This window comes from Danio aesculapii, chromosome 24 (assembly GCF_903798145.1).
Source record: "Danio aesculapii chromosome 24, fDanAes4.1, whole genome shotgun sequence".
Lineage (NCBI taxonomy): Eukaryota > Metazoa > Chordata > Actinopteri > Cypriniformes > Danionidae > Danio > Danio aesculapii.
In genome coordinates this window covers 8,582,233-8,605,742 of record NC_079458.1, presented here as the reverse complement: position 1 = coordinate 8,605,742, position 23,510 = coordinate 8,582,233, and the positions used below count along the sequence as shown (strand labels likewise).

Sequence of the window (23,510 nt, the reverse complement as noted above, 5' to 3'; positions counted from 1 at the left end):
ATTTTTACTGTGTTACTTAGATACTATTACAGGATTAATATAGATTTTTTGGTATTTCATGTTTTCTTTTTGTAATTTATTTAATATTTATTTCAGCTTTTCTTTAAATCATTCTTTAAGTTATTAAACTAATTCAGTATCACATGATCATTACAGCATTTATTTGAAATGGAAATCTTTTGTATTTAATTTTTTGTGTAAAACTTAAAACATCCTTGCTGAATAAAAGCATTAATTTCCTAATATACGTAATCAAAAGAAGACACAAATAGCCGGTTTCAATAGAAAAATCAACTTTATTTAACAATATCTGTAATTTGCTGTAAATATTGCATTATGTACAGAGGAATATTTTAAAATCAAATATCCAACAACCAAACACATCAAAATAAAATGCATTAAAAATATGCAGAGATGGTAAACGACCCTCGCTTCCCTTTGCCAACCACCAGGTCATACCTTTGTAACCGATATCACCACAATAATCTGACACTAACGTTCACGAACACCCCCCCAAAACAAATACCACCTACAACAAACAAGTGCTGTGAGTTTTCCACACACAACAGATCCTGATTTCCCAGAGTTCTGCAGGCCTAAACGTGTCTAAAAACACAAACGCGGGCAGATGGGAATGTCAAAGATAAAGAACCGTGACAGTACAATGTGCTGATGTACTAAACAACATTTTATAAAAATATTCTCTAGTCAATCACGCTCAAACGACGACATAAAGCATCTATCCATTCCTCATATGATAAAAATAACCTCTACGCAACTTAATTGTCATTAGTTAGCACATACATAATAGAAAACGGACATGATAACTTCCTATAATTAAAACATCCTAACACGCATCCGATTCTGGAATGTAAATAAGCGCCCGAATGAGCTAAAGCACTTGTTTTTGTCATTTAAAGCACAAATGGTTTGATAAAATCCAGAGACTAGGACAAAAAAGCACAATATTACATAAAACCTAAAATAACAGAGTTATATAACCGTTACCAGATGTGTTACATGTTATTCCCAATAGCTTGTGTGCACAAAACTATTCCAATTGAACCTAATGTGCAGTAATCCAATCTAGTGCAGATTCCCCAATCTAACAGACTGTAAGCGATCAAAATATTGATATTAGTGAGAAGTAGTGAAATTAATGAGGACTTGTGTGGTGAAACCCCTCATGAACGGACATAAATAATATGGTTAAATAAATAATTAGTCAATTAAACCCAATATTCAGTGTTTTTGCGGACAAGAACAGGCATTGATCTTAGTGTCAACTCAACAATGTGGGAAAAACCATTAAAAATGTGGTAGAAAATATGGTCGTTTATTAGATTCGCATGATTAGTAGTTTTAAACAAACCATGACACAATGAGTCAATGTCGCAAGTCAAAATCTGCTGATAATTTACTCGTCATAAAACATGCGACTCTCTTTCTTCACTAGAGATTTAAAGAGCATTTTTAGCTGAAATCGTGATTCATTCAATACCATGCGATTGGAGATTTGAGACAACGTTAAATGTTGTAAAATGATGTTCATTATTTTTTGTTTGTTGCGTAGACTGATATTTTCGCTTCTTAATGGAATAGTTCACCCCAATATTTGAAATAACCCATTTATTTACTCACCCTCAAGCTATACTTGACTTTATAGATAGTAGATATAGAGATATATTATATAGTAATGTTGATGTATTACAGATAGATTTACTGATACTTTATAGACCAGTGTTTCCCAACCCTGTTCCTGAAGGCACACCAACAGTACACATTTTCTACCTCTTCCTAATCAAACACGCCTGAATCAACTCATCAGAACATTAGAAGAGACTCTAAAACCTGAAGTTAATGGGTCAGATAAGGGAGACGTACAAAATACGTACTGTCAATGTGCCTCCAGGAAAAAGGTTGGGAAACACTGTTATAAACTTTCTTCTTTTATACAAACACTGTCGTAGTATTTTTGGAAGCATCCGAAAGTGCTTGAATTCATTGTTAAAAATAACCCATACACCACCAAGGGGTTCGTTCATATCTTATAAAGCAGATTAGTGTGTTTTTGTAACTAAAATATTTCACATTTGTAAACTAGAAACTGAATAATGTATAGACGAGTCCTGCAAGAAACGCTTACCATGGCTTGTTTACCGGAAAAGACGATAAACAAGAAAAATAATGGGTTGGTGTTACTGTTAAACACAAGAAGGGACTGTTTCTGTGGCGAATACGTCTTACGTCTACTCAAAGATCAGCCAAGAAATAGCCAAGAATGCTCATTTGACAGCCATCCAATCTTCTTTTATACAAGCACAGTAGTAGTTTTATATTTTATTCCTGCTGTGCTCTATAATGGTGTTTGATAGTGGCCCTTTTTTTAAAGCATCCAAAAGTCCATGAATTCATTGTAATAAAATAACCCATACACCACCAAGGGGTTCGTTCATATCTTATAAAGCAGATCAGTGTGTTTTTGTAACAAACATATTTCACATGTTTAAACTAGAAACTCAAATCACTGACTTCTGAATAATAATATATAGACGCGTCTCACAGGAACCACTTATTATAGCTTGTTTACTGGAGAAGACAATGACGAACAATAAAAATAATGGTTTGGTGTTACTGTATAACACAAGAAGCTTCTGTGGCGAATACGTCTCACGTCTACTCGAAAATCAGCAAAGAAATAGTTGCAAATGCTCATTCAGCAGCCATTGGAAGTCAGTGATTTGAGTTCATAATTTGACAATTTGATGTCATTTTGTTACAAAAACACATCAGTCTACTTCATACGACCCGTGCTATTCCGCTTAGTGGTGTATGGGTTAGTTTTTAACGAAAAATTTACACGTGTTTGAAAGCTTAAAAAAACAACGGCTATTAACACTATTATATAACACTATTACAGAGCATTAAAGAGCTCCGACTGTGTGTCTGACAGAAGAAAGCTATATAAACCATGGATGGCTTGAGGATGAGTAAATTATGATGCAATTCAAATTTTTTGGGTGAACTAGATGGTAGATGTAGATATATTATTGATAGTTATACTTCATAGACGTTCTTCTTTTATACAAACACAGTTGTAGTAGCTTTCCGTTTTACTTATGCTCTATAATGGTGTTGGATAGTGGTCCTTTTTTTTTTAAAGCATCCAAAAGCACATGAATCTATTGTAAAAAAATAACCCATACACCACCAAGGGGTTAATTCATATCTTATAAAGCAGATCAGTGTGTTTTTGTAACAAAAATGTGTCATCAATCACTGAATTCTGAACAATAATAGACGCACCTCGCAGGAACCACTTGCCATGGTTTGTTTACCGGAGAAGACAATGATGAACAAGAAAAATAATGGTTTGGTGTATATTACTGTATAACATAAGAAGAGACTTTCTGTGGCGAATACGTCTTACATCTACTCAAAGATGAGCTAAGAAATTGTTGAGAATGCTCATTCGACAGCCATTGGACGTCAGTGATTTGAGTTTAGTGTGTTTTTTGTAACAAACATATTTCACATTTGTTAACTAGAAACTCAAAATCACTGACTTCTGAATAATAATGAATAGACGTGTTTCGAAGGAACCACTTACCACAATTTGTTTACCACAGAAGACAATGATGACATTAAAATAAATAAACAGCTTAAGAATGTCACTGTATAACCGTAAAACACGAGACGAGTCTATTCCCCAGAGTTTCTGCGGTGAATGCGTTTTACATCAAGTCACATCAGCTGAGAAATTGTTGAGAACGCTCATTCGACAGTATCTAAAGTCAGTGATTTGGGTTTATAATTTTAAAAATGATTCTTTTTGTTACACAAACACACTAGTCCACTTCATTAAACGTGTTAACCCCATTTTTGGTGTATGGATTTGTTTTATGAAACATCTACATGCGTTTGGAAGCTTAAAAAAAACGGGCACTATCCAACCACATTATGAAGCACTGAAGAGTCAGGATTCATTTTAAATCTACTCTGACTGCGTTTATCTTACAGAAGAAAGTCATATACACCATGAGGATGAGTAAAATATGAGGTCATTTAGTTATTTTGGGTGAACTAGATGTGTTCCCCAACCCTGTTCCTAAAGACGCACCAACATTACACATTTTCCATGTCTCCAACCAAACACATCTGATTGAGATCATCAGCTCATTAGCAGAGACTGAAAGACGTGTAATGGAGGTGACAGACAAAGGGGACTTCCAAAACATGCCTTGTTGGTGGTCCTCAAGGAACGTGATTGAGAAAAACTGAACTAGACCAGTATTTCCTAACCCTGTTCCTGAAAGTACACCAACAGTACACATTTTCCAACCTCTTCCTATTCAAACACACCTGAATCAACTCATCAGAACATTAGAAGAGACTCCAAAACCTGGAATGAATGGTTCAGATGAGGGAGACATCCAAAATATGTACTGTTAGGGTGCCTCCAGGAACAGGGTTGGGAAACACTGAACTAGACCTCAATGTCAGGAGCCACAACCTTTTTCTGGACTCTCAAAAGCTGACTTGCATCGCCAAGAATCACAGTTTGAGCTAAATATTACCTTTATTAAAGATTCTCAGTTCTCTAAATGAAGAAAAATAAAAGCCGGCAACTTCTTAGATGCCCCGAGGATGAGTAAATGACTGGCAAACTTCCATTATTCAATGAACTGACTATTTAAAATAGGTTTTAAGACTAAAGTGCAAGCTAAAACTCATTTTAAAACCTTTCAAAACCACTTTCTCAAATGGAGTTCAGTGTAACAGCCCAATAATAAAACTACAACCGTACATCTACAGTTCATCTAAGAGTTTAGCATGTACACATGACTTTCTGGCATTATAAAAAAGTAGTTCATGATTTGATGGCAACAGAACCAAAAATACTGTTGATTGTGTCAATTAAAGCATCCTGGATGATCTTTGAAAGTCCAAAAAGTTAAATTAAAACTATTAAAACCACAGTATAGGATGAAATGGACATTGGCAGTCTTTCTTGATCATAAACGTTCACTTAAAAAGAACAAATATAATATTGCATGGGCCCTGAATGGTGCTGAGAACGTCCAGTTAACCCCCAATAGGATACATTCAGTTGTTCTCACAGATGATAAATACGCTAGGTTAAGGCTAGACGGTGTTGATAGCAGCTCAAACGCTCTAATACCAATGCAATGAGTCTGTGGGAATGCAAAGTGGAGATCAGGTCCATGTACATGTAACGCTCTCACCTCCACCGCACGTCAGGCTCAATGAAGATTTGGTTTTTGGAAAAGCAGCCGTACTGTTGGCCAATAGTGTGATTGAGAGAAAGATGTGCGGCATTAGACTGGCATTTGCATCTCTGTGTATTCATCCTGTCCTTCCTTCTCGTCAAAAGTGGGCTCTGCGTCATCAGCGTCCAACTGAGAAAGAGAAGAGATGACTTTAAAGAGAGCTTTAGTCAATATGATTTAGACAGAAATGCTATTTACTCCATGTTGTACATGTGTGCTTCAGTGAGTTATGTCCTCTCAAAATAAAATGTAATTTAATTTAGTTTTAAAAGTGATTCTTATTAGTCCAAAGACAAAACAAATTGCTCTCTTTCCAGGTGATGTCCCCTTAAAAATTATTCGTTCATTCATTTTCCTTCGGTTTAGTCCCTTTATTAATCAGGGGCACCACAGTGGAATGAACCGCCAACTTATCCAGCATATGTTTTACATAGCAGATGCCCTTCCAGCTGCAACCCAGTACTGGAAAACACCCATACACTTTTACATTCACGCACATACACTACGACCAATTTAGTTTATTCAATTCACCTATAGCGCATTTCTTTGGACTGTGGGGGAAACAGAGGCTCAGGAAACCCACGACAACACAGGGAGAACATGGGAACTCCACACCAATTATTATATAATAATAAAATATTTATTATTTCTGTTCATATTATTTGAAAAGAAAAATAGCAAAAAAATAAAAGCAAAAAAAAAAAAAAAGAAAATAATAAACTTTTTACGTAATTGTCCTGAATAAAAAAATAATAAATAATTCTGTTCACATTATTCCACAGAAAATACTAAATGTAGCATCTCCTTAAAAATCAATACATTTAAAAAAAGAAGAAAATGTTCTCTTTCCTCAAAATATAAATAAAATATTCATATAAAATAAATATAATAAGTAAAAAATATTAATAATAAATTCTCTTTACCATTCGGGTTTTAGACCAAATTTTGACTACTGCAGCCTTAATGAAGTTCACTAAAGATTTATTCTAATGCTTTGACAAAAGTCAATCCACTGGTGCAAGTTTTATTGATCTCACTAAAGCTTTTGACATGGTTGATCATTATCTTTTGTTAGATAAGTTACATTCTATAGACGAATTACGAGTTTGTAAACCAGTTTGGATGCGCGTGCAGCGAGGTTGCAGAAAAAACCAGGGAGCGCTAGCATTTACAGCAAGGGAATTACATCTGATGCGGTACAGAGTTTGTTGTTGTATTAGAGAGAAGTTATAATGATTACATATTATATATATTATTTACATAATGCTTTCATTGTATTATAACAGCTTGTCACCCAATAGATATTGGATAAGATGAAATGGCCAAGCATCCAGTCCGAAATATACAATATCTCATTGAAACTCCAAGTGTTTTTACAAGAGAGAAAGAGTCTTTGGATGCCAACAATTTTGTTGTGTGCGGTCATGTGCAAGAAATAATGGTCCATGATTACCAGATTCAACACTATACAAGGCCTGGGTAATCATCAACAAGCAAAACTACTGCATTCTGACAGCGAACTGCACCTTTACAGGGTATGTCAACTTAAGAGTTTTACATTTCATTCTAAGCATTCAGTGTCTGCAGTTTAATTAACCATATTTAACTGTTTTTGCTGAAATCATTGCTGCCATTAAAAAACGAGTAATGTGTGTGATTCAGCATAACGTGAACTTACCTGATATGAAATGAGAACTGCAGAGTCGAGCATTTTTAATTAGGTCCTCATTCCATTCAGCTCCCTTTTAGCCAAAGACATCTGCGGTTTGCATTAAAAGCAGTGTGGTGTACGGTAAAATTTAAGTTTTCTATTTTTGGACTTTCGATTTTGGCATCCTGCCGCACAACACGACATGTTTGCTATTGCAACCGGTCTTTTTTTGCAACCGGGGACCTGTGTGACGTAGGTTGGTAATTCCTCTACAGGTTTTGACAGAGTTCCTTTTTTGTTCTACCTTTCATAATAGACGTCAATAAGTTTCATTTAGAGGCTTTAACTCTGAGGATTCAGTTGTTGAGAAGGGTGTCCCACAAGGATCCTCTGCTATTTTGTTTATTGATTAACGATTTGCTAAAATTCTGTTCAATTTTCCAGATTCAACTTTATTTATTTTTCCCACTCTGATCTCAGCGGTTACACTCGGTAGACACAGATATTAGATTTGATGATGGGTTACAGTTGTCTAATGTTGATGAATTTAAATATCTAGGTCTTTGGCTTGGTACTGAATTGTCCTTTAAAGGTGCTGTATGTAAGTTTTTGACTCTTCTAAAGCATAAAAATACATAATGTGTTTGCAGATATTTAAGAAACATGCGAAGTGAACATTCTTGTTTATCTGAAAAACAATGCTGAAGTCAGATATTCTGCTTTGATGTGCGTTACGTGCCGGAACGGCTGTCTTTGTTTTGGTTCTTTTAACCTGCCCAATTCCGCTTTAGCCAATTATATTTCAGCACCCCGGGCTGCCTTGTTGGAAATCCACGTATTTCATTCATTGCATGCAGCAAATAACCTTTGTCTGTGTGTATGCGTCTTTTTGTGCGTGCAGAAGTTCTTACACACTGCATTTCACGATTGCTAAAGATGCGTGGCAGAAGAAACATCTTGACGGGGACGGTCATGATGAGAACAAAGGGGAAAGCCAGCGATGCCACTGTGGACATGACGGCCCAGAGGACGGCCAAACAAACCACCTGAATGGCTGTGAACAGATGCATCCGCAGCGTCCGCACCTGAGATCCAAACCAGAGATCAGTCAAACACAGTACAACACACCTTCACCTTTCATACAAGTGTCCATGTTTCTGCCTCTATGATTTAAAAGTAAACCAAAAACACAAGTCATTTTCTTTTCACATAGCGTGTATTGTAGCTGTTTGTAAATGTAAGAGGTCTGCAAAGTTTCAAAGATAGGAAAGAAGTGACTCTGAACTGCCTGTTCAAATTACTGTTGAGTAAATCCAGTCTTACAAATCTACATAGGATTGTACAGGAAGTAACTAATTTACATAACTATAGATCTATGATATACACTGGCTGCTTGTTTCCATCCACCTATTTTTAATGCTCATTTTGGAATTTTGCATAAAAAATATGGAAAAAAACGACAACAAGCTCATGCGCACAACTGATTGGATGCTATTTTTATCTGATAAGAAAAAAAGATGTGCATGAACTAAGATGGAAACCCATTTACCGAAAAAATTCCAGCATGTGCATCAAAAAAGCCGTGATTTTATTTGGACAGATCATGTGATATCAAATATGAGCGCAGTGGGATGGCATTAATGGAAGGAAAACCATTAAAACTCTTTGGTTTTTGAGCGAGATGCTAATGGTCTAATCGGATTCAATAATCTATGTTAAGCTAAGCTAAAGGTGGTCCAGCCAGACTCACATTTAAAAAAACTCTAGGAGAGTTGTAAATCGAGGCTATTTACAAAACAAAAGTGTTCCTTTAACCTATAAACTTGAATTTATTTTCCATAAGGAGATCTAAACAATATTAGAGACCTTTAAAAAGCATAATCGTGTCACTTTAAGCAAAATAGCAGATTGTGCTCTGACCTTGCGCACGTATGTGTGGTCAGGGTGGTATTTTGGAGGCATCAGCAGAAGCAGGATCCGTTCGGTCATCTGGATGCCATTCAGTGACATCACACCCATGTAGAGGAAGATGCCGAACAGCACAGCAATGGGGATTTGCCGGAGCAGATCACCAATTACTATTGACAGACCTAAAGCCAACAAAACATTTTTCAAAAAATTCAGCAAAACAAACTCAAACAGATTTGGAACAACAGAATAGGGAGTAAATGGGGAGAAAATGTTCATTTTTGGGTTAGAAAATGTAACCTTTGAAAATGTAATGTTTAATTCAACATTAGGGCATACAGTAGTTTTTTTTGGCCCATTCACATCAAGATAAATGTATTAGTTGTTCAAAATGGTTTTCAATTACAAAAAAAAAAAAAAGATTAACAGAGTAAACACCACATAAAATAAAACTGGCACCAATAAAAAATAAAACAATAAAAAAAATAACAATGCCGATAACTTCTTTTCATTGCCAACCAATCAGAATTTGAATATCTGAATAAAGCGGCAGAAAAAAACATTAGTGCCCACTTATAAATGAACAGAACAAAACTATGCATTAATAAGGACGCTAATATAGTTATTGCTCTTGGTGTGAACAAGCCTTTAAAGTGTGTTTAATTAAATATTACTTCTCTTAACGTTACAAGGTATTAACATAATAATTTAGTGTCATTATTTACCAAACAAATGTTTTTTTAATTAAGTAAATTTAGCACTGTAATACTCATCCTTGTGTATAGTTTATTCTAAGAGTAATTAAATATATACCCATTTAACCAAACCAAAATGCATTTTTAACCCTTGTGTACTGTTCAAATTTACAATCCGTTCACTATTCGATCACCAAAACAATTAATAAATTCCCAACAGGAAAAACACCAACAATCTAGAATGCTTGATTATATGGTGTCATGGCTTTGCAATCAAAAAAATGTCATTAGTCATTATAGTGGAAGTCAATGGGGCAAAATCAGTCACCAACATAGCAAACGGGTAGTCAATTTGTCCAGAGTGTATTATTAGATTTTCTTTTCTCAATTTTCAAAGCATTTTCCCAAAATGTGTGTCAAAATAAGATTTGTCAACAAAAATCATACCAAATGCTGAAACACAAAGAAAGTTGTGTCCAAATTAAGCCGCAAAAATCACCCCAGAGTGGATGAAAACATCCAACAGCACACAAGGGTTAAATTAATAAATAATAAATTAATAACTATTCATTGGATTTATTGCTATTATCAGCAGTTAGTTTTAATCTGGGTGCACTTTGACGCAACCATCGGAATCCATAATTGTTGAAACCTACCTACAAGTATGGCTACCAGTAACCCGGTCACCCTCTGCTCCTTGACCTCCTGGATTCGAGGCTTGTCTCCAGGAGCGACTGCTTTACTCATCACAGTGAGTGCATTTGCATGGGTGACAGAGCGCACTGTGGCCGCAGCCATCCAGGGCAGACCAAACAGCGCACTAGTGCCACCCAGAGTCACGATGAGCAACAGATCCAGATGGAAACCAGAACCCTTGACCAGCATGCGCTCTTTCTTGCTGACTATCAGCCTAGATGGAGAATTTAATGCTTTAAAACTGACATGACTTAAACATGACAAAACAATGTTAATGTGTCCTATAAATTAGTAAAATAAATGTGCCATATATATATATTTAACTGATCCATTTCATTACAGATTAAATATTAAATAAATGTACAATAATCTTACAAAATAAACTAAATCTTATGTGGCGCACAGCCACATAATTCAAAAATGTTTGCTTATAATAAAGCAAGCCAAAGTAATTAAAAATAAAAATAAATAAGTACTAAATAATAATAATAAACAACTAAATCATAAAATACAAAGAACAAATTGAATAAACAAATTACAGAATAAACAAACAAATGAATAAATAATGATTAAATAAATAAATACATACATAAACAAATGAATGAATAAATGAAAGAAAAAAAATGAATGAATAAATAAATGAATGAACAAATGAATGAATAAATGAAAAAAAGAATAAATAAATAAATGTAAGAAAAAATGAATGAATGAATAAATAAATGACAATTAATGAATAAATGAACTAATGAATTAATGAATGAACAAATAAATTAATGAACAAATAAATGGATGGATGGATGGATGGATAGATTGATAGATAGACGGTGATGGACTCACGTGGTGATTTGTGTCTCCATAAAGATGAGAATGAAGACGAGCAGAGCTGGAAGAATGCTGGCAAACATCATCCAGATGGGAAACTGACCATCCGAGCCCAAAGGATTGATTATCCAGCCTCGCTTATCAGGACTAGTGACTGAAAAACCTCGGGGTACACTTAGTTTCTGCAGGGTGGAGCATTACAAAAAAAAAATAAATAAATAAAAAAAAAAAAAAAATATATATATATATATATATATATATATATATATATATATATATATATATATATATATATATATATATATATATATATATATAAAGTATTTAAAATGTAAATAAAGTGAATCAAAAGTAAAATAAAACAGTGAAAAATACACATTTTTGAAAATGACATGTAATGACAGGTACACAACTAATTTATAGGAAAAACGTGAATAACTAAAACAGTACATAAAATGGCAATAACAACAACAGTTAAAAAAAATAAATATAAAGATACATAAATAACAATTAAATAAATCGATAATGATTTTAAAATATGTATGAATAAATGACAAATAATAAATACATAAAAAATATTAGATCAAAAGGTTTAAATTTCAAAAAGATTTATAGGTTATGAGTTCTCACCTGTGTGTATGTGTCTTTAACACTGTAATCCACCAGAACCATGATAAGAATAGCAATAGGAACTCCAAAATCTCCAATAACTCTCCTTAACTGTAAATAAAAACAGTTTTTTTAGACCGCTTTCATGCAGATTATTCTTTGCAGTGTTTTCGCAACATTGTGTGTTTGGGCTCTTACTCTTCCGGGAAAGAAGGCGCTGTTCTTGAACTTGCGCAGGTAAAAAGCGATAAGGAAGGTGCCAGACATGAGCACTAATGACAACAGAGCAGTGTTTGGTTCTCCTACCACCTTCAGCACCTCCTGTGAGCTACTGTTCGTCGATGCTAATGGACTTTCAGTCACTTCATCCATGCTGGAGTTCAGAGAGGAGTTTCTGACATCCACAAGCCCAGCAGAGCAGCGTTTCAGAGGATGCTCCTGGAAAATCTGTGCCATAAATCACAAGTTAAGAGATGTTTTCCACAGTGGTATATTGGTTTATATTGAACATATAGAAGTTTTTCTGTGTCGTCATTTGGGCTATATTTTTTTTAATTGCTATTTTAAGACTTTGCTTTAAATTTATTACTTTAAGAAGCAAATGCACTGCTATCATTTTGAACCTTTATTTTTTATTTTAGTTGTCAGTTTGAACAATGTTGTCTTGAATTAGACACAATATTAGATGCAAACTCTCATCTTTATTCCATTTACACAGATTAAAAACAACAATCTAAAACTATACCTTGGCCAGCTTTGAGAAGGTCTCGTAGATGAAGATGAGCGAGATGAGGAAGGAGAAGATCTCTTGGGTAAAACGAGAGACAAATCGGACCATGAAACTTCCCTCAAATGCCACCATCACCACCACGATGATGATGAGCCAAAAACCAATCCAGACCCGGCCCGCCAGGTACTCCATATTATTGCCCTTACAGAACTAAAGAAGATGAGGACAGAGGAGCAATTATAATTAGTAGTAGTAGTAGTATTTTTTTAATATTATTATTGTTATTTTTTTAAAAAGTGTGGTAAATTACATTAAATTTAATAAAATAAGTAAAAAAAGAAATTAGTGCGATTAATCACATCCAAAATAAAAGTTTGTTTTGACATAACATGTGTGTTTCCTGTGTATATTTATTATGTACAGTAGAAGTTAGAATTATTAGCCCCCCTGAATTAATAGCCCCCTGTTTATTTTCCCCCCAATTTCTTTTTAACGGAGAGAAGATTTTCTCAACACATTTCTAAATATAAAAGTTTTAATAACTCATTTCTAATAACTGATTTATTTTATCTTAGATATTTTTCTAGACACTTCTATACAGCTTAAAGTGACATTTAAAGGCTTAACTAGGTTAATTAGGTTAACTAGGCAGGTTAGCCAAGTTATTGTATAACGATGGTTTGTTTAGTAGACTATCGAAAGAAAATAGCTTAAAGGGGCTAATAATTTTGACCTTTAAATGATTATAAAAAAAATTAAAAGCTGCTTTTATTCTAGCCGAAATAAAACAAATTATACTTTCCCCAGAAGAAAAAATATTATCAGACATACTGTGAAAACTTCCTTGCTGTTAAACATCATTTGGGAAATACTTCAAAAAGAAAAAAAAAATTCAAAATGGGGCTATTTAGACTTCAGCTGTATATAAATACATACATGCATACATATATTAGAGAAACTATTTATTCAGATTTAAAATGTATATTATATACAATGTAAACATTTATACAAAGAGTTTTGTACAGTTTTGTGTCCATTTGTGTGTGTGTGTGTATCATATAATACATAATAAATATACGTATATAATATGCACATATCTGTATATTATTTTAAAACAAACTTTTATTTTGGATGTGATTAATCTTTGCCCAGGAATAAAAGAAATAAATAAAGTCTGCTTGCTTGGGGGGTATGGTTGAAGTAATGGGGAGCTCTACATCATAAAAAAAAAAAAATATATATATATATATATATATATATATATATATATATTTATTTATTTGCGTTCATTTTGTTTTTTTAAGTATTATAATACAGAAAAAAAGAGACTACAAAAAGTAAATAAAATGTGTTTGCTTAGGGGAAAAAACAACAACATGGTTGTCTTAAAGGTTTCTACTGAAATTATTATTATTTAAATTCTATAGCAATAGGAGTGATGGTAATGCTGATTTTAGCCTGGCCTTAATTTTAAAGGAGGGTTCACCCCAAAATTAACATTCACTCAATATTTACTCCCCCTCAAATGGTTCCAAGCCTTTATGGGTTTCATTATTCTGCTGAAAACAAAAGAAGATATTTTGAAGAAAGTCAAAAAACTGAAACCACTCCAATGGTAGGAAAAACAAAGCCAATGGTTAAAGGCTTCTAACATTTTTCAAAATATCTTCTTTTGTGTTCAGCAAAAGAAAGAAACTTATAAATATAAAAGGGTAAATAAATGATGACATAATTAAAATTTCTGGGTGAACTACCCCTTTAAATTATTTGAATAATATCCATATTGATTAATATCCAACTATATATATATATATATATATATATATATATATATATATATATATATAAATAAATAAAAACAGACCAGCGTTAAAGACTCACCGAGAAGAAGGCTTCTTCAAACACCAGCAGTGGTCCAGAAAAGCCCACAATGAGCAGAGGCTGAGCACCGAGCAGACAGAACAACACACCCTGAACACATGTGGCCACGATCAGCTCCGACACACCGAGCAGCCCGTCAGTCTTCTCACCTGAGACCAAATAACACATCCAGAGACCTCAATAATCAGACTGACGTCAGAAGACATTTACACTGATTCAATCTGTACTGAGTTTAACATGACAAACCATTTTAAACGACTGCTATTATGCAAAAATCTCTAATTTAAGGGGATTAAACACAGTTGTGTGATGACTGTGTGTGAATATAGCCAGTTTCTAATGGTAAAAATGTATTCATTCTCTTTTTATAATCACACTTCCTAAAAACAGTCAGTAGAAACACTTTGATTGACATTCTCCCTTTATATGTATCGTCAGAGGGGAAAAGCCCGGGCCACTAGTGATAACCTCTCCCTCATTAGCATAAACAGCCCTGAGTGAGAAGCAGCCATCCGCCATTAGGGTTTTCACCAGCTGAAAAATGTCAGCGACTAAGAGGCATTACAAATGTGGAGTGTGGGCTGGCAGCAGAATCTCATTTGAATTTAAAGCGACAGTTGCCAAAATGGCACAATTTGGATCAAAGCCTAATAAAAGGGGCAGATTTACAGAGTTATAAAACATTATTTGTGGGCTGTTTTGAGCTGATACTTCACATAAACACTCTAGGAACATCAGAGACTTACTTTACATCTTGTAAAAGTCACTTCATTTCAGTCTAATGGAAGGGAAATTGCCAAAATACACTTTTAAGCATTCCTTTTATCACAGTTTATCATTTTGTGTCTGTAGATTTCAATTAAATTCATATTTTGGAGAAAACCGCATAAAACATGTGTTTATGTTCTACAATAAAGTCTAAATTTCAACAATTCATACTGTACAAACACCAAACTTCAGCTTTATTTGTATCTGTATTTTGAGTTCAACAAATCTTATTCAAATAAAATTGTAAAAAAAAAAAAATTCGAAGTATTTTCTGAATTAATCCGAATGATTCGCTAAATCTACTAAGAAAAAAAAATATTGTGTTGTAATATGTTTAAAAAAAACTATGAGTTTGAATCAGACTTCATACAACATTCAGAAGTGTAAGCAAGAAATGTATGCAATTTAGTGCATATTGAATTAAATAATGCCTCATTTGCATATATGAACATACATTTTGAAAAACTTGTGCCAGAAATGCTTGTTTTCAAATTCTTAATGTAATCAATGAAGTGTGGAAATAAGGTGACAACGATTTTACCTTATTCACTTGTCATTTACACTCTTAAAAGTTCCACGAAGAAACTGATATTGTTGATGCAATAATAGTGTCACTGACCCAGAAGTCCTCCAAACGTGATGGCAGGAGAAAGAGCAGCGAAATAGATGAAGATGACTGCAGCCATGCACTGGGGGTTCAGCGCATCCCTGAAGTCACTGATGTATTTTGGGTAACGGCGCTGGGCATCCCGGATCAGGCCACCAAACAGACGACCAGTGCGTTTTAAAGGGTCGTCCTCTGGTTTAAAGGGTGCCAGCAAGGCTTCTGTTTTACACAGAGAGAGAGAGGATGAGATTTTTGTTACTATAACAGAACGCTTGTGAAAGAAATGCAAATTCACACAAGCACAAAAAAGTAAAGAAAAACTAGATAAAAAGTCTATTTGATAACAGCATGAAAAAGAAAAAGTAAATTAATGGACCCTTTTCACATTTCTGGGTTTCTCAGCAGCAGAAGTCATCATAGCTGGGTAAACTTAGAGCACGGTGATTGGGAGAGTATGACAAATAATTTATTTTTTACAATTCCATTTGCTAAAATAATAAAAGAAAAATGCCATAATGGTGTTATCAAGACTTTCAGAAAAAGGGAAAAAATCGTGTGAGACTGATAACAGCAGCCAGAGGACAGAATAACATCAAATTTACTCTCAGTCCCAAAGATGCTGCATTAGAAACAGCACACAGAAGCAGTAGTTTGTTTTTTGTAATTTGACTCAAAGATGATGTGATGCATTCAAAAACGTTCAAATGTTTTTTAAAAATCTAAATATTAAAAACTTTAAGATTATGATGACCTTGTGAAAAGGGTCCATAGACACAAAACAAAAAGGACACCAATAAATAAGCAACTACAAAAAGACAGAAAAACAAGAATAAAAAGCTTAAGACAAAACTCAAAACAAAAGCGCATATAAGAAGTGGATATCTGCATAATATATTTTAGTGTATTTAAACAAAAAAGTTATGAAATAGTATTATTTAAATTAAGAGTGGGGTTGTCAAATTTTTTTAGTAATAAAGCGATAATGCATTTAAATTCTAAGGAAATATTGAAAACACAAATTCAAAAAACTCATCAAAATTAAAAAAAAAATTATTTTGTTTCTCTTGACTTTTCCTCTTTTAAAATGTTCTGAAATATTACTATAAACTAATCATACAGAAATAAAATAATGAAAAAACACTAATAAAACAAAGATAAAAAGGAAAAACTAAAATATTTATAATTTTAAAAAATACAAATAAATCAGCAACAAAAAATAGAATGACAAAAAACAAAAACAATGCACAAACAACAAGTAAATAAGTCAGGGGAAAAAAGGAAACATCTAAAGCAAAAAAAGGCTAAACTACATAATAAAAAAAATAAAAGACTGATAAAACAACAGAAACAAAACTGCATAAAAAGAAAGGAAAGCAAGAGGCAATGATAATAATAATAATAATAGCAATAATAATAATAATAATAATAATAATAATAATAATAATAATAATAATAATATTAACAATAATAATAGCAGCAACAAAAATACTAATAACAGTAATAATAATAACAGCAATATTAACAAACAACAACAACAACACTACTACTACTAATAATAATAAATGAAGGACAAAGAAAAAAAGCACAAAAAAAGTAGTAACAACAACAACAACAACAACAACAGTAACAAGAAACCAGCAATAAACCTTTCTCCTGGAGACTCTTGGGCTCTTTGGCCATCAGGGCCACCTCCTGCTCCTCTCTCTTGCGGAGCATCTCTCTTTGGAAATGAGCAACAGAGCGCAGGAGATCTTCTCCACCCAATTCTGATGGAGGAAGAACAATACTGCAGTCCAGGAACCCATTAATGGCGTTCAGCAGATCCTGACGGTCATCAGCCAGGTACGCAGCTTCATGAAATTGCTGGACAGAGATCGGATTACATTTCTGTCAAGATTTTAATCTGAAATCATGCATGAGTTTATATCTTAAACCGAGAACTGTTTTTGTCACCTTGTCGGACATGAGTGTGGAAATGGAGCGTCCGATCTGGTGGTAGTCCATGTTGGTGCTGGGAGGACCGAGCAAGACAAAGAGGAACCGCACAGGAACCGGCACTTCCAGCACCGAATCCAGCTCTACAGCCTCCTGGAGGCGAACAAAAGCCATGGTCGGCTGCTCCAGGAAGTCAACACTGCCTGACAACAGAGAAATGCATTTAGTTTCCTTTCTTATAATGCATTTAGTCTTCCTTTCTCTAAAATATGTTGAAGAATCAGAATCTGATTCTGATTCTTCAACATATTTTCCTTCAATAGTATAAATAGGATTCCCCCTCAAAGCCAAATATCAAATTCCCTGACTACCACAAGCTCAATTTCCATGACCAATAATGAATGAAAAGACAGGCCATTGTGCTTTGCACAATATTAAAATGGTTTTAGCTTGAATATAACTTAACCACTTTTATTGTAACTATGAGAACAACGAATAACTGTTAAAAATCTGATCCTTGCTCTTTGCGTAGCTGTGAATGTAAAGTGCTCCCTCTGCCATTTTTGATAGCTCAATAGTAGTTTTAAAAACTCACATTTAATTTTTCTGTCATCAACTTTTTAACACCCAGTCTTTAAGGGGGTTATTTTAAAGCCAAAGCTCCTTAAAAGTATTTTATACTTGTATATTAGTCTTAAAAGCCATTTGATGGGCATAAAAGGATTAAAATTGAGCCGAAAAATAGCAACAGGTGTGGGAAAAAATGAGGTCATCCTTTATATTAGGTGGAATTAACTAATGTACTTACACTGAAATTAATCTTTTGTTACAATCCACGCATGTAAATTAATTCATTTTTCATGAAAATACCTGCATGTAATTACATCTGTTATTAATTTCTTATGTATCCCACCTGAAGAGCACCAGAAGTGTTCTACGATACATTATGAACACAGTAAGCACATTGTTTTTATTTTCTGATGCAAGCGGGAGCAAAAAAGATATAGACAAAAGAACATTTAAAATTTTAAGTGACAAAAAATAAATAAATAAATCCCTGATACTCCATGACAAATAAATTCCAATCAATTCCAGCTCAATTCCTTCACATCAGATTATAACTGCTTACCAACGAGTACAACAGTGGCTTCAGCGTTTTCCGGGATTTTCTCCAGAAGCTTAAGTTCATGTTTGGATTTGGATCTGTGCATGCCTATAGGTGTAGCAGAGTCTTTCTGCGAAGAACACACAGTGAAATAAAACTAAACAAGATTTAAAGAGATACAGCTGTGAATAAAAATGGAATTTTCAATGTTTCTGACTAGTAGTGTATAATAGGTCACACTTTATTTTGATGTTTGTTGAATTAAGTTACGTTGCATCTACATGCCAACTAATTCTCACAGTGTAAGTTGACATGTACTTGAAAAGTTTCTTATAGCCAGTTAAATGTCTGTTGAAGGAGCAGTATCAGCACATATTAAGCAGACAGTCTACTAATACTCAAATGAACCATCAAAATAAAGTGTTACCCTATAATACAATAATATTGCATTTTATTTGTAAAGCACTTTTCTGAAACCCAAAGCGCTAATATAGTATTTACTATATAGGATAAATGGATGGATGGATGGATGGATGGATGGACGGACAGACAGATAGATAGACAGCTCTTTTATGTATTCCCAAAGGGGAGACCAAATTGCCTAGAATCTGTCAGATTTATGTTTGTCATAGGTAAGATTTTCTAATGGTAGCCATGTAGCAATTTGTGATATCCACATGTTGAACGATGGAGCCTGTGATGCAGACCAAAGGAGCAAAATACATTTTTAGCAAAATATACCAAGACAATAAATGATTAATTTAGTTGTATTCTTTAGTATATATCACCTAAAAATTTTTACATTTCTTTCACTACTAAGAACACAGTAAATAACATAATATTTTACTATATAGAGATAGAAAGATAGATACTGTATGTAGCTCAAGTAGACAAATATGACCAATGGAAAATGTTTTCGTTTAGTTTGAGTCTAACTGCTTGTTTTGTTGTTGTTGATTTTTTAAAAATACGTTTTAAAGAGTTTAATTAACTTAGTTAAACATTTTTGATATACATTTTAAACCACGTTATAGCGAGGGACCTCATAATTCCTCATCGCTCTTCTTCCATCAGATTACCTCGTTCTTGTCGATGTCGATGTGGACGGTGCTGTCCTGACTGGCCCTGCTGGAGCCCATGAGCGGCTCCATGACGGAGGCCTCGGGGATGGTCAGATGGTTGGAGCTGCTCTGGTGGTGGCTGATCAAAGAGCCCAGGCTGGCTGCAGAGATGTTTCTGGGGAAGGAGGTGATGTGCTCTTTCTCATCGCTCGGGTGACTGAGGGAAGGAGAGCAGGGGAGGAAGCGGGTCAGAGACACAAGCAGAGATTGCGAGGGATCGTGGGTAGATCTACATATATAGTAAAAGCAGGTGGCGGGATGGCAGGCCGAGAGCATTAGATACAGGACAATCATACACTCAAAAAAATAAATAAATGTATAAAAAAAGTTTAAAATAAATACATAAATAAATAAAAAGATTGACTCGATTAGCAATTGAAGGTAAGTGTTTGCAAACAATTTATATGGGCTGAATTGAAACAAACAAATTTAAATTTAGTAATGTTCCACTTTGTCTCAAATTCAGCCCATATAAATTGTTTGCAAACACTTACCTTAAAACTTTAGTAAATCTAATAAATCATGTTTTTGCATGAGGTTTCAAAAGTGGACATTTCGTAGAGATGGAATTTGATTAACTGAATTGGAATTTGGTGGTTTTAACGGTCCAAATGCACTTTTTCCATTTGGCTCACTTTGGAAAACACAATACAGAGTTGAAGACAAAATTATTAGTAAATGTATTTAAAATGCCATTCATTATCAAATATTTCTCAAGTGCTGTTTAATATTTAGATGGTCTGCAGAAGAGCATCTCTGAACGCACAAGTCAAACCTTGAGGCAGATGGGCTACAGCAGCAGAAGACCACACCGGGTGCCACTCCTGTCAGCTAAGAACAGGAAACTGAGGCTACAATTCACACAGGCTCACCAAAATTGGACAACAGGAGATTGGAAAAACATTGCCTGGTCTGATGAGTCTCAATTTCTGCTGCCACATTCAGATGGTATGGTCAGAATTTGGCGTCAACAACATGAAAGCATGGATCCATCCTGCCTTGTATCAATGGTTCAAGCTGGTGATGGTGGTGTAATGGTATGGGGGATATTTTCTTGACACACTTTGGGTCTATTAGTACCAACTGAGCATTGTGTCAACGCCACAGCCTATTCGAGTATTGTTGCTGACCATGTCCATCCCTTTATGACCACAGTGTACCCATTTTCTGATGGCTACCTCCAGCAGGATAACACCATGCCATAAAGCGTGAAAAATCTCAGACTGGTTTCATGAACATGACAATGAATTCACTGTACTCAAATGGCCTCGACAGTCACCAGTTCTCAATCCAATAGAGCACCGTTGGGATCATCATGGATGTGCAGCCAACAAATCTGCTGCAACTGTGTGATGCGATCATGACAATATGGACCAAAAAAAAGGGGAATATTTCCAGTACCTTGTTGAATCTATGCCACGAAGGATTAAGGTTCTGAAGGCAAAAGGGGGTCCAACCCAGTACTAGTAAGGTGTACCTAATAAAGTGCCGGCGAGTGTACATGCCAATAAAGTCAGCATTCGGAATCAAAAAATAATAATAACAACTTGAGACGGTTGCATCACTAAAAATCAGTATTTTGGCTTGTGATTTGTGCCAGGAGCTGTACCTGTGCTTGAGCAGGAGCGCGCGGAGGACATTTGCTCGGTCCTCAGCTTTGATCTGGTCTGAGATGATCATCTGCTCCACCACCTGATGAGAAATGCCAGGTAAGGTTTTCTGATCCAGGTCCAAAAGCACAGCCCCTAAAAGAAGAGGATTCAGAGAACAAGGGGAATTTAATTATAACGATTAAAGTGATACATACTGTATAAAAATGCTACAAAATGAAAAATTTACTAAACTTGAATAAAAAAAAATTGGGGGTGGGGGTTGTTTATTGTAATTAATTTTCCAAAGTGTGTAAAAAAAAAAAGCTATCTCCTGATATTCTTTGTACTTCATCCTACATAATGTTATGTATATTCCCAATAAACATCCTTATGAAAGAAAAATGAAAAAAATTTAAAGTATAAAGAAATACTGTAATATTTAAAATAAGGTTGTATTATAGTTAATGTTAAATAATATATTTACTTAAATGAATAAACAATGTACAATATATTTATTACAGTATTTAAATAATCTTTGTTATTTGTTAATGATAATAAGATCATTTATTGTTAGTTTACATTAACTCACAGCACATTAACTAACGTTAACAAGCATGAATTTGCATTTCATAATGTTCTAGTAAATTGTGAACTAAGATTAATAAATACTACAAGCACTGTTCATTTTTGACTCATGTTAATAAATACTGTACATTAACTAGTGAAACCTTATTATAAAGTGACCAATATATTGTATAGTGGAAACCTGACGTTTGTGGCTCTCCACACATCAAGTTTATGTTCATCTTTGTTGTCATTCCTCTACATGTGTGGACATACAGTGTAACAAAATGTTGTGTCTTTTACACAACTAAGTTGCCCCCCTCACCCCCAAATAAATAAATAAATCAATCAATAAATCAATAAATAAATCAATAAATGTGTTTTTTCAGCTCATTTTACACAAACATTTAACACAAACATAATTTTTAGAGTGTATCTTTTACATAATACAGAACAATATAGTGCAAGATATTGTGCAAAAGAGGCAACAAGAGGATTAAGTTAACTTGTTATTTCTTTTTACAAATTTATAAGGATTGAACATAAATCAATTAAGCTGCCCCCTGCCCCCCCCCCCCCCCCAAAAAAAAAACTTGATAATTGTGTCCTTTCATTTTATTTTCCTAACAATATAGTGCAAGTTATTGTGCAAAAGAGGTAATGTCACTGTCTCACCATGAGCGATGGTTTTCCTGAGCTCCAGCAGGCTGCGAAACGACAGCGAGGCCACGTGTGGTTTCCCCCAGCGGTCCGTCTCCTCCTCCACATCCTCTTCAAACTTAATCCAGCGTGCGGTTTCTCTCCACTGCATCTCCTGGTTCTTATCCATGATCAACTCATTGAGCTCCACGAACACCTGAGAAAGCAAGCAATAAAAAAATAAATAAATTAAAAAAATCTATAAAATCCACAATAAATTCATCAAGGTAAAGTAGCTAATGCAATAAATAAACCAAAAATTTAGAGCACAAAGCAAGCTGACATTGGTTTGATCTTCCCAAAAAAGTCATTATTTTAATGCATGAACACTTAACACCAAAACAGCTTCAAGTTGAGAGAGTAAAATAGCTAGAGTTTATGTTTTGTCTCTATCTACAAATTACTCAATCTAAAAAAAGTTTGGGCATCCCTGATTTGTACAATGAGGACAGTAGTCAACATTTGAAGTCAATCATAAAAGGTTTATGAAAATAAGAATGGGTTGAATAGTCTTAGGACAACTTTGATTTTTGCAGTGGTTTTGACCCACATCAAATGTTGATATGCTGTGTTATTTTACATTTGATTCTTTTATTACTGCACATCAATTCTGTTAGACTCTTAAGAAAACAATAAAGCACTGTCTATTTCATTTGTGCAGTCGTGTATGTTTGTTCTAATGTATTTATGTCTGACACCCGATCAATATAAAATTAGGAATTCTTCCCAAATAGATTTATTTAAATCATCTCAGGAAATTATATATATTATATATTGTATATACATTGTATATAAATTGTATATATTATATTATACATTTTGCAGAAAAACAAAAT

General features: G+C 34.2%; 1 protein-coding gene across 1 annotated transcript in view; it reads right to left on the bottom strand.

Moving 5' to 3' along the window:
- Positions 1 to 276: 276 nt before the first annotated feature.
- Positions 277 to 23,510, bottom strand: part of slc4a2b (solute carrier family 4 member 2b) — an 86,841-nt gene continuing 63,607 nt past the window's right edge. Inside the window, exons 9-24 of the mRNA XM_056451007.1 lie at positions 22,651 to 22,831; positions 21,429 to 21,564; positions 19,778 to 19,976; positions 18,723 to 18,828; positions 17,612 to 17,796; positions 17,305 to 17,521; positions 15,671 to 15,877; positions 14,284 to 14,432; positions 12,418 to 12,612; positions 11,871 to 12,119; positions 11,694 to 11,783; positions 11,079 to 11,245; positions 10,202 to 10,455; positions 8,863 to 9,032; positions 7,854 to 8,027; positions 277 to 5,420 (exon numbers count right to left, since the gene is read on the bottom strand). Coding sequence (XP_056306982.1) covers positions 5,340 to 5,420; positions 7,854 to 8,027; positions 8,863 to 9,032; positions 10,202 to 10,455; positions 11,079 to 11,245; positions 11,694 to 11,783; positions 11,871 to 12,119; positions 12,418 to 12,612; positions 14,284 to 14,432; positions 15,671 to 15,877; positions 17,305 to 17,521; positions 17,612 to 17,796; positions 18,723 to 18,828; positions 19,778 to 19,976; positions 21,429 to 21,564; positions 22,651 to 22,831 — 2,760 coding nt within the window. The 3' untranslated portion in view covers positions 277 to 5,339. The remainder of the gene's footprint in view (positions 5,421 to 7,853; positions 8,028 to 8,862; positions 9,033 to 10,201; positions 10,456 to 11,078; positions 11,246 to 11,693; positions 11,784 to 11,870; positions 12,120 to 12,417; positions 12,613 to 14,283; positions 14,433 to 15,670; positions 15,878 to 17,304; positions 17,522 to 17,611; positions 17,797 to 18,722; positions 18,829 to 19,777; positions 19,977 to 21,428; positions 21,565 to 22,650; positions 22,832 to 23,510) is intronic.